The sequence below is a fragment of the Ursus arctos genome, unplaced genomic scaffold (assembly GCF_023065955.2).
Source record: "Ursus arctos isolate Adak ecotype North America unplaced genomic scaffold, UrsArc2.0 scaffold_14, whole genome shotgun sequence".
Lineage (NCBI taxonomy): Eukaryota > Metazoa > Chordata > Mammalia > Carnivora > Ursidae > Ursus > Ursus arctos.
In genome coordinates this window covers 22404737-22417020 of record NW_026622808.1, presented here as the reverse complement: position 1 = coordinate 22417020, position 12284 = coordinate 22404737, and the positions used below count along the sequence as shown (strand labels likewise).

The 12284-nt window shown below is 42.2% G+C and overlaps 1 protein-coding gene across 1 annotated transcript; it reads right to left on the bottom strand.

Annotated features, from left to right (window-relative positions):
• Positions 1–5087: 5087 nt before the first annotated feature.
• Positions 5088–6020, bottom strand: LOC125283812 (olfactory receptor-like protein OLF4). Its single transcript, XM_048227239.2, has one exon. The coding sequence runs from the start codon at positions 6018–6020 to the stop codon at positions 5088–5090; it is 933 nt and encodes a 310-aa protein (XP_048083196.2).
• Positions 6021–12284: the final 6264 nt, after the last annotated feature.

The following is a 12284-nucleotide window of genomic DNA, read 5'->3' as shown; positions in this document are numbered from 1 at the left end:
AGCCTCTCAATTTACTCATCAGCTTCCCTTGGTTAAGGGCAATTTGTATTAAAAACCCACAGTAGGTAGAAAGGAAAATTAAATTGTATGGAGGTATTCTTTTTTTATAATATTTTTTTTATTATATTATGTTAGTCAGCATACAGTACATCCCTAGTTTTTGATGTAAAGTTCCATGATTCATTACTTGTGTATAACACCCAGTGCACCATGCTATACATGCCCTCCTTAATACCCATCGCCGGCCTATCCCATTCCCCCACCATCCCCTCTGAAGCCCTCAGTTTGTTTCTCAGAGTCCACAGTCACTCATGGTTCATTCCCTCTTCGGTTTATCCCCCCCTTTCTTCTTCCCTTTGTATTCTGCCCCATTAGCTAGTACAGTGAATTCCTTGTGGCATAAATATGAATGTGGTCTGCGTCTGAAGCCTTGGAGGCAGTGACATAGGGAAGAAACTCATGATCAAAATTAAGGTCACTCATTGTAGTTTACATGTTTGTATTTCTGCATCCTTTATTTCACATAAATCGAAAAGTTCCCTCTTCTCAGTGCTATCCTCTCCAGCTTTCTCAAGATTGCTTCAACATGAAAGACAAGATCATAAATGCGTCTGTGTGTGAACACATGTGATGAGCTTATTTGAAAGAAAATGTGTGGAAACACACACATACACAAGACACAACCGTTACCCTCAAATGTTTTCTCTGAGATAAAAAAGGAAGTTCCACACATTTTATTCATTCCCAACACTGTCCTTACGAAGTTATGTTTGTTTGTTTGTTTATTTTATTAAGTGTGGGAATTCACGGTGCCTGGATAGACAAAACCCGACTTGTATATGCCTCCCTGGATGGGACTAATTGAAAAGCAAAGGAGGAGCGTCCAGAACACTGGGCCTCCTTTCAAGTTTCCTGGCTGAAAACAGCCAGATTCTTACTGTGGCTCAAGGTTCTCATCTAGGGAGTAAATGTTTAAATTTTGAAGAAAAACAGGCACCTGTGGTGGTCACGTACTTCGTGGACTCCTTGCCCCCACCTTATCACACGCTGCCCCATATATTATTATTATTTTTTTTTTACAATAATATTTTTTATTATATTATGTTAGTCACCATACAGTACATCCCTGGTTTTTGATGTAAAGTTCCATGATTCATTAGTTGCATATAACATCCAGTGCACCATGCAATACGTGCCCTCCTTACTACCCATCACCAGTCTATCCCATTCCCCCACCCCCCTCCCCTCTGAAGCCCTCAGTTTGTTTCTCAGAGTCCGTAGTCTCTCATGCTTCATTCCCCCTTCTGATCCATGTATTATTATCCTGACCATTAAAGTTACACTTTCCTCCTTGCTTTGCACTTGTGTCTGATGTATTGCTAAGACCTCAATGAAACTGGAGACAAGGCTTTGCTCAGGGCCTTGCGCCACTAGAGCGTCTGGTCCCCAGACCTCTCCTTTCTCCTACTAAGTTGTCTGGAATAATGTTTTCATCCGCCACCTCAGGGTTTGCTGGCCAAACCCGACAATTAAGTTCCATTAGCCGGCATGTAGTACAGCATTAGTTTCTGACGTAGCGTTCAAGGATTCATCCATTACGGATAACACCCAGTGCTCATCACATCCCGTGCCCTCCTTAATGCCCATCCCCCAGTTACCCCGTCCCCTCTCTCTCTCTTCCACAAATCTCAGTTTGTTTCCTGGAGTCTGAAGTTATTCTTAGATTCCCACATTTTCTTCAGGAAGAGGAATATGATGCTCAGGAAGCTTAAATTTTTAGTAATTACCTAACAAAGCTGTTAAAACTTATGTACGCTCTTATTTTACACATACCACTCGCACTGCGAACTCTTCATTTTTGTGGAGCTCCTTTAATTCACCAACGTACCCTTTACATATACAGGTTAATGTGGATAATTGTACTCCAATGATTGATTCAGTGGAACAGATCTAATGGTGCATGGCTACTGGTAGGATCTAGAACATCGGCAGCTGACTCTCACATAAGAGGGGTGGGAGACAGCACTTCTAATGGGGAAGAAAGCAAGTGTTAATATGGATGTACCAACAGTGGAATTAAATTTAAGTAACTCACATGATAAACCAATTTTTTCTGTGACTAGATTAACCCACATATGGAAATGCAGTAATAAGAGCCCATAGAGTGGCCGAGACAGAACAGCATTACAGCCTCACACGACACCATGGATGAGCCTTAGAAACGTAATGTAGAGATTTACACCTGACTCCATATCCACGAGGAGCTCAGCAGAGACCAGAAACCCTTCCCAGCAGATGTCATCTGATGTTAGCAGTATTAATGATATCCCCTAGGACAAGGACAGCCTGTTATCAGCAATAGTTGACTAACACAATAATCCAAGCGAACAGACAGGAGGCAGTTAGCGAGCACTGTTTTTTATTTGTGGTGTATGATCTGACATTAAGGAGAGCAGTTCGTCATTATTCAAGTTTCCTTCCAGGGACTTTATGAGCAGTGACTAGCTGTGGGCTCCCCTCCGGGTCACTGGGAGTATTTGAAGGACATGCTTGTTGTGTAGAACTGTTGACCCTGAACCACAGGACCAGAAGGATATCCAGCTCTTGTGTGAAGCGTCCCCTGATCATGCAAGTGGACGGGATTTCTGAGCAGGAAGGAGGTACGAAATTGATGATACTAATATTGTTCCTTCACCACCCTTTACTATTTGTGACAAATGCTACGAAAAAGGAGTTATTTCATGGAACAAGAGGGTCATATTAGCAGGTAACATTAGAAGTTTTCAAGTGGAAACAGGAAAACAAATCTGGGATAAAACACAGATACACTAAGCAATCTGTCACCTCAGTGAGTAAAGCCCCTCAGTTGTGGACACCTATCATCAATAAATAATATTCAATAAATAGATGCACAGCATAAAAAAGAAATATTTTTATTATTAATAAAATGGTGGTTTGAAATGTTGTACCCTGGAAGTTCTTAAATATTTTTTTTTATTTTTTAATTCCAGTATAATTAACATACATTGTAATGTTAGTTTCAGGTGTACAATATAGTGATTGAGCAATTCTATATGTTGCTCAGTGCTCGTAACAATAAGTGTGCTCTTAATCTCCATCTCCTATTTCACCCAACCCCTCCTGAATTCCCCCCTGGCAACCACCACTTTGTTCCCCATATTGAAGAGTCTAGACTTTTGTTTGTCTCTTTTTTTCATTGTTCGTTTTGGTTTCCTAAATTCCACATATGAGTGAAATTATATGATATCAGTCTTTCTCTGACTGACTGATTTCCCTTAGCATGATACCCTCTAAATCCATCCATGTTGTAAATGGCTGCTTTGAAATAAGAAGCTTCTGCACAGCAAAGGAAACGGTCAACAAAACAAAAACACAACTACTGAGTGGTGAAAAATATTTGGAAATTATATATCCTATAAGGGATTAATATCCGAAACATATAAAGAACTTACACCAAAGAAGTTAATTGTAATTCAATTAAAAGTGACCAGAAACATGACCAGACATTTCTCCAAAGACGACATCCAGGTGATCAACAGACCCGTGGAAAGATGGTCAATGTCACTCATCAGCAGGGAAACGCAAATGAAAATCACAATGAGATATCACCTGACACCTGTCAGACTGGATAAAATTAATGACACAGGAAACAACAGATGTTGGAAGGATGTGGAGAAAGGGGAAACCTCTTGCACTGCTGGTGGGAATGCAAACTGGTGCAGCCACTTGGAAAACAGAGTGGAGGGGCTAAAAAGATTGAAAATAAGACTACCCTACAATCTAAGGATCCTGCTACTGGGATATACCCAAAGAAAATACATCCTCATATTTGTGGTCATCTCTGACACTAACAGCATATCAGGTCAAACTATTTATCAAATTCTCTTTCCATGTAGACTCCACTGGAGCTATATGTTTGCTCATCAGCATTTGCTAGTGACTATGGCAGGCGTTAGGACACCCAGGTGAATAACAGAATAAAACAAGGAAGCTAGTTTTAAAGCACAGGAGCATGTTTGTAGAGAAGGTACCTGACATTAAGTTTTGACTTCTGAAGCCATGCTGAACAGACACATTGTCAGGTGTGGGACACTATTACCAGAGAAGCAGTCAGGCTGATGACATATCTCCGCAGAAAGCCCTGGGTCATCTCCATACTGACACATGAGTGGCTGTGCCTTCCCTTCTGTGCCAGAATTTCACTCTGATGTTTTAAGCTGATCAATAAAGAGTGAATCTGCAAACCCTTAGTCGCTCTTCCCATGGACCCCAATAACAGGCCCCCTAGACCTTTCTGCCGATCCCTACAAGAACCTGTGATGATGAACCTTGTCTTGTTAGAGTCTCTGATGGGTGCTGCTGAGGCCTGTCTTGCAGTCACAGTAAGAACCCAAGGGCTGGTGCAGCCACAGCAGAGGCTCTGGTCAGGGAACCATCTGTGGGAATGTCCACAAGCACAGGGGTGCAGGGGGTGCCCGGGCTTTCCTAGCCTGAGTGTCCCTGTCAGGAGCCTGAGACTTACAGGCAACAGCGTTAGAGTCCACATAATCAGGAGGAGGAGTGAGGTAGTGATGTAAAAAGACTGACAGACTCTAGGTGAAAATTGGGGTTTTGTATTCTACTCTACAATAAAGTTATGTGAAGGGCTTAGTGGCCAAGTACAGTTTCTTCCATATGAAGACTACAACTCATGCATTCTTTTAGGAAATCTAGGGAAAATTTACTTGGCATGAGATAAGTGGGTTAAAATGAAATTTTTTTAAAGAAACTCAACTTGCCCCATGTATGATGTAGAAAATTCCAGGCAGTTGTGATCCAAGGCTTGTGAAACCCCTGGGAATATATGAAATTAGAGAAAGGAGAAAACTGTCTGTGTATCAGACAGAGCAGAAGCTTAATAAAGTAAGTACTTAAATGTATGGGAAGTTGAATTCAAACCAAGGGAAATTCCAGGAAATAAATAGAAGGCTCTACTTCCAAAGCCTGATCAAAGAATAGCAGTTCCTGGCCTGAGGCTGTGAGCCCTGCAATCATGGGCTTTTCTTCAGCCCCAGGACCACTGGCCCTCACATCACTGTAACACTTACAATTCTTTTCAGAGCCCCCTTTATGTCTCTGTTCCTCAGGCTGTAGATGAAGGGGTTCAGCATGGGGGTGACCACCGTGTACATCACTGAGGCCACTGCACTTGCGTGGGAGTTCTGTGTAACAGCAGAGCTAAGGTACACTCCTAGGCTCGTACAATAAAATAAGGAGACAACCAAGAGGTGAGATGCACAGGTGGAAAATGCTTTATACTTGCCCTGAGCTGATGAGATCCCAAGTATGGAGGAAACTATCTTAGAGTAAGAGTAAGAGATCCCAGCCAGGGGAGCAGCAGCCAGCACCACTGTTGCAAAATACATCATCATGTCATTAAGAAAGGGGTCAGAACAGGCAAGTCGGACCACCTGATTGATTTCACAGAAAAAGTGGGAGATTTCCACCTCTCTGCAGAAGGTCAGCCGTAACACCATTAAGGTTTGCAATAAGGAATTCAGGGCACTCATGATCCAGGACACCAGAACCAGCAGTCCACAGAGCCGGGGGTTCATGATGACCATGTAGTGCAGGGGGTGACAGATGGCCACAAAGCGGTCATAGGCCATCTCAGCCAGGAGAAAGGCATCCCAGCTTGCAAAGAGTAGGTAAAAGTATATCTGAGTGATACAACCTTCATAGGTTATGACTTTGTTCTGAGTGTGGATGTCCTGGAGCATATTGGGAATGGTGGTGGAGGTGAAGCAGATGTCTGCAAAGGACAGGTTGGCCAGGAAGAAGTACATGGGGGTGTGGAGGTGGGAGTCAGAGCTGACGGCCAGGATGAGGAGCAGGTTTCCAAACACAGTGATCAGGTACATGGAGACTAAAAGCCCAAATAGGAGGGGCTGCTGTTCTGGTTTCTCTGATAATCCCAGAAGAAGGAATTCTGAAATTTCTGTATCATTTCCTGGTTCCATATAGTGGAGAAGACTACCAGAGAACAAAAAATAACAAGACTAATTTTTCAATACTGAACATAACAAGTAACATTGAAATTCTGCAATTTTTACTTTGCAGTCAGAAAGGCTATATCTTGGGGTGGCTCAGTCAGTTAGGTGTCTGCATTCAGTTCAGGTTATGATCCCAGAGTCTTATGAGTGAGCCCTGCTTTGGGCTCTCCCCACAGCAGGGAGTTTGCTTCTTCTCTGCCCCTCCCCCCCCACTCCTGCTCTCTCTCTCTCTCTTTCTCAAATAAATAAATAAAATCTTTTTTGAAAAAAAGTCAATATCCACAGTTTTTATATGGAACTTGTCCCCTGTTGGGACATCCCAGCTCTGAGTAGGAATGCTGATCCCACACTTGGCCTATTGCGCAAGTACTCATATATTCTATACTGTTAATGAGACATTCTGTCACACTTTTGAGGAATAAAATTGAGCACTGACTGACCTCCAGGCAAAGAGTATGGGTGTCAGGAAACATAAGTCTGCGCAGTTCAGTGAGGGAGAAGATAAAGAAAAAAACAAGATTAGATAGAATATCAGACTGTGAGAGGTGCTATGAAGAAAAGCCAGTAGAAATGAAACAGTGGACGGAGGTGTTACCTCGAGGAGGAAACAGCAGGAGACACAAGGTTATCCGTGTGTGACCATCAGAGGGAACAACCAATGCAAAGACTCTGAGTTTGACTTGGGTTTTTTCACATTAATATTTAAAATCTCAGTATGGTTGACATGCAATGTCACATTAGTTTCAGGTGTACAACACAATGATTCATCAGTTTAAACACCACGCCGTGCTCACACGTGTGGAGCTGCCATCTGCCACCACACAACACTGTGACCTTATCAGTGACTACATTCCCTGGGCTGTGCCCTTTATTCCCATGACTCATTCATTCCTTAACCAGAAGCCATATCTCCCACTCCCCTTCACCATTCTGCTTTTCCTTTGTTCTTTTTTTTGTTCTAAAAATCACTGCCAGGCTATTGTCACCTCCACCACAATAATTATGCAAACAGGGATACAAGGAAGCTGCTGACATCAGATTGTCCTTCCCCTAAATATGTAAAACTGCATCCAAATTCCAGGACTTAACCCAGGAGTTAAGTCTCCTATAAGCATGTAATCATGGGTCTCTATTTTAATGTGATCATTTTACGCCCAGTAGTTAAAGAAACATAAAAAATCCATTCCAAAACCTTTGAGGAATTAGAGTAGGCAGAAAGATCGAATAAGCTCAGGGGGCCACCAGAGATGGTGAGAAGGAGCAAATGTCCTTGGTTATGGCAACACTCCAACCCCAGTTACAGTGTCTTGATGCCCAGAATAATAAAGAAGCAAAAGGCCATTTATCCAAAAGAAAAAGTAGGGAGGATTTTACTTTATCAAGACATCTGACCCATTGAACATCCCACCAGAATAACAAGCAAAGGGGAGACACCCACAACTCACTAAAGGAAATACACACAGTACAACAGAAGTGGGGGATTTTAAAAGATGATTTGTTAAAAGAACTTTCCTAAATAATAAAAAATGCAAAACTTTATAATGAGAAACTAGGGTTTTGAATTTTGGATCTATGCATATTTGCTGTTTGAATTTGGAGCACAACCAAACTGTAATAAAGGTTAATATCCTCCCCCGAATAGTAGGGCTCGAGCTGTCCATCCTTCTCAGGTGGTTGACAGATGTAGTGAATATATGGAAAGACCTTAGCCTAGTTCCCTCCTGTTGAGAACAAGTGCTGATCACTGGTGATGAGATTTGGCTGAGGTTTCTCTCACTGTCCCCATCGCTTCCCAACCTCTGGATCCCCAGTTCCACAGCCTCCTTTCAGTCCCTTGTCATCTCTCCACCTACCACGGGCTGGTGCCCTCTAGCCAATATTCACATTTACCCAGGAAGCTCTTTCTATATTGCATTTAAGTTACTGTCCCAACTCTGCATCTTAACCCCTTCTTGGTGACTCCCCACTGGAGACTGAACCCCAAATTCCATAACTTCCAACACTTCGCTTGCCTCCCTTGGCCCATCTACCCACTTCTCACTCCCACTGCCTCATCGACATCAATGTCACAAACACCGAACTTGAGTTGTTCCTTCACCTGAAGCCCCAGTCTCCAGGCTCGGAGCCTCCAAACACCTGCTGCCCTCTGCTCCGAGTCACCCACTGGTTTCTTTGGGATCACTCACCTCCTCTCTATCTTCACAATCCCATCACCTCTTTCAGACTGCAAGGAGTCATCTCCTTCATGAATCTTTTTGTTCTTTTTTGTTTTAAGATTTTATTAATTTATTTGACACAGAGAGAGAGGACAAGAAGGGGGAACAGCAGGCAGAGGGAGAGGGAGAGGGAGAAGCAGGCTTCCCACAGAGCAGGGGGAGCCCGATGTGGGACTGGATACCAGGACCCTGGGATCATGACCTGAGTCGAAGGCAGGCACTTAACTAACTGAGCCACCCAGGCACCTGTTTTTGTTCTGTTTTTTTTTTTTTTTTAACATTCCCACAGAAAAAGTATGCTTCATCTTGCAGTAATTTAGATGTAGGGGTTATCACTATGTGACTCTTATTTACTTCCATGTATGTTTCCCTGCTAGACTGTGGGTGCCCTGGGGCACGTTATACAGACTCTTGAGCTTTACCCCTAGCATAGTTTGGAAAAGTAGGAATAAATACATATTGCGTGAAGTAATGAGACAATCTCTGCTCAGAGCAGTTGCCAGTGATGAGAGAGAGAACAGAAGCAGGGAGCTACTAGCACAGGAATGGAGGATATGGGAGAGGAATGTTTGCCATATTCTGAGATTAGGACCATCTGTGGGTCAGACTGTGGTTTGTAAGAATAAATGGAATAGGATAAAGAAGGCACAATGGAAAATATCAGAGTGCATCGTACGTGGTCAGAGTTCATACCAAATCATTTCATGGTTCTCCTTGTTGAGTCCCGTGTGTGTGGGTGTGCAAATGTATTTATTTCTGTGTTTGCCTGTGCACAGCTGCTGGATCACATGTAAAAGGCATGTTTTGTTCTGGGATACAGTCAAAAGATTCTTATCCATGTCAGCAAATGAAAGAATAGTTTTAAAAGAAGGGCATTTCCAAGGCTCCTGGGTGGCTCAGTTGGTTAAGTGTCTGCCTTCATCTCAGGTCTTGATCCCACGGTCCTGGGATGGAACGCTGAGTCCAGCTGCCTGCTCAGTGGGAGTCTGCTTGTCCCTGTCCCTCTGCTCCTGCCCCCCCCAGAATAAATACATAAAATAATTTAAAAAAATAAAAGGATGGCACTTCCGGGCAATGATGAAAAAGCACTGTGAATGAAGAGCCCATTAGAACATCCAGGCTGCAGAGAGAGTGGGCAGTCAGTTTGGGTGCTGGGGTTCCTCCAGATTCAGGGACCACACACTGACTGTACCGTTATTTCCCCAATCGCCTCATTACAGTACCCACATCAGGCCCTCAATCTAGTTTTTATTCCATATTTATTCCTATGTGTTTGGCCACCCTTGTCCTCGAATGGCTCAGGAAGGAACAGATGAGGCAACCCTTTCTCTCACATTTCTTTATGGCATCTTTTCTTTTTTTTAATTAAAAAAATAAGTTTTCTTTATTTAAAACCCAGTGTGTGGCTCGAACACAAGACACTGAGAGCAAGACTTGGATACTCTTCCAGCTGAGCCCGCCAGGCACCCCTGGAGCATCTTTGCTTTGTAATTCCTGGGCTTTGAGTTTCAGTCTCTGACAAACCCCTGGGCACGCTCCACTCCTGTTTCTGATTTTGGTCCCACACATGTAGGCGTGCCTACAATATACTCTATAAAATCTGAGACATGCCTCAGAAACTGATTAACTTCCTTCGTATGAATATCCCTGAGGACCTTGGTCACACACACATTTATGTCACCCACTCTCCTTGCTTTGTTTGACACAGGATCCAAATGAGCAGGACCTCACCTCCTTTGTGCACTTTTGTTGTTTGGAAAAGGTGTGCATTTGGATAGAAACACGTTTTTAGAAGAAAAATTTATAAAATAAAAACACGCAGGGTAAAGAAAGCTGAAATACAGTGGATTCAAAACAACCTTATTAATCTGAATTGAATTTAAAAAGACTGACTTCTGGGTGCTGGTTAGCTCAGTCTGAGGAACATGTACCTTTTGAACTCGGGGTCATGGGTTCAAGTCCCACATTGGGTGCTGTGATTACTAAAATAAATAAAACAACTTTGAAGAAATAAAAAGAAAAAGACTAACTCCTGCAAGAAAAGATATAAAATAACAACAATTTCATCACATTAACACAGATCTCTAAATCAAAATGAAATGGGTAAAAAAAAACTAATAAAAAGAATAAGAAAATATAATTTAAAATTATAACTTATTCTAAAAGTTTGCAGAGACCAGTATCTAAAATGATAATGTCATCCTATATAAACAGAAGTAGAATCAAACACGTTTGTGAAAAATGTGTTAAGTTGAATGCAAAAAAAGAATGTGTTCCACAGAATGGCAGAAGATGAGTGTTAGTTTAGAAAGTAGATCTAATCACAAAAGGCAAAAGGCAGGAGTAAGCAGCAGGCACAGATGTGAAGTTAGACAGCAACACATACAAAAGTCAGTTTATTAAGAACCACATAAAAAGCAATGGGTGGGGACAAAACATGCCTGACGGATAGATCTGACTGGTCAAATTTTATAAACTCTCACACTACCCAGCAAATGCATTTGTACATACATACAAGAATTAAACAGCAAATAGCAAACTCAGCTTAAACATTTGTACTTATTTGTTGGAAAGAGTGCAAACGGAAGAAAAAAATGATTTGGCAAGAACAACAAAAACAAGAGTAAGAACGCTCAGACCCCAGTATACAGGCAAAGAACTTGAATAGATGATTTGGGATGGAGAGAGTAAATGGCTAATAAACCGCAAAATGTAATCCACCTCCAGGTAATGAAATAAGTGAAAACTAAAGCCCTTTAGCATATGCCTGAATGTGCTGTAAATAAACTTTTTAAGTGAATACCTATGTGAGAGAGGATTCTGTGAGATATATGTCTCAAGAACAGCGGTTGCAAGGTAGTGGCTCCCTCCATCGGTCTGGACTTTCTTTACTTTTTTAAAAAAATTAATTTAATTTAATTTAAATTCAATTAATTCACATACAGTGTATTATTAGTTTCAAAGGTAGAGTTCAGTGATTCATCAGTTGCATAGAACACCCCGTGCCCATTACATCACGTGCCCTTCTTATTGACCATCACCCAGTTACCCATCCCCCCACCCACCTCCCATCCAGCAGCCCTCAATGCTTCCTAGAATTAAGAATCCTGGTCTGGATCTTTCTAACGAATACGGAATGTGCTACATTATACCCATTTAAAAAATATATTTAAATCCCTCACTGCACTTCACCTGCCTCCATACCTAATAGTCTATTTTCATAGTCCCCTTTACTGCAAATCTCCTTGGAAGTGTTCACGTTTTCCTGGAAGACAGTACCTCCCATTCCTTTTTTAGTCTCATTCAACAGGATTTTTATTCCCATCACCTAATTGTCAACAGTAATCCTTGTATTGCTAAGTGCACAAACATTTATTTGTTTAAAATGCCATATGGTTTCACTCATTTATGGAACGTAAGAAATAGGAAGATCTGTAGGAGAAGGAAGGGAAGAATGAAGGGGGGTAATCAGAAGGGGGAATGAACCATGAGAGACTGTGGACTCTGGGAAACAAACTGAGGGCTTCAAAGGGGAGGGGGTGGGGGATTGGGATAGGCTGGTGATAGGTATTAAGGAGGGCACGTATTGCATGGTGCACTGGGTGTTATATGCAAATAATGAATCACGGAACATTGCATCAAAAACTGGGGGTGTACTATATGGTGACTATTATAACAAAATAAAAATTATTTAAAAAATTAAATAAATTGACTCTAAATGAATGAGTTCGCCACTCCAACAAACACAATGATCTCGTGGCTCTGGGCTGGGCTGCTTAAGCTTTCAGGTGACCTCAGGTAAAACTTTCAGCTTCCATTCTCTCTGACTCTTTCTTGAAATACCTCATGATATCTGAGACTCACCCGGATGGGGTCTTTGAGAGGAAGGTCTCTATGTGGAGGTCCGAATTCTTCTCTGGAGTGTCGATGGTGGAGACTGAAGCTCTGTTCCCAGACAGGACAGCCGGAAGGAGTGAGGCATGGGTCCCCCAGCAGACTTAGGAATCCAAACACA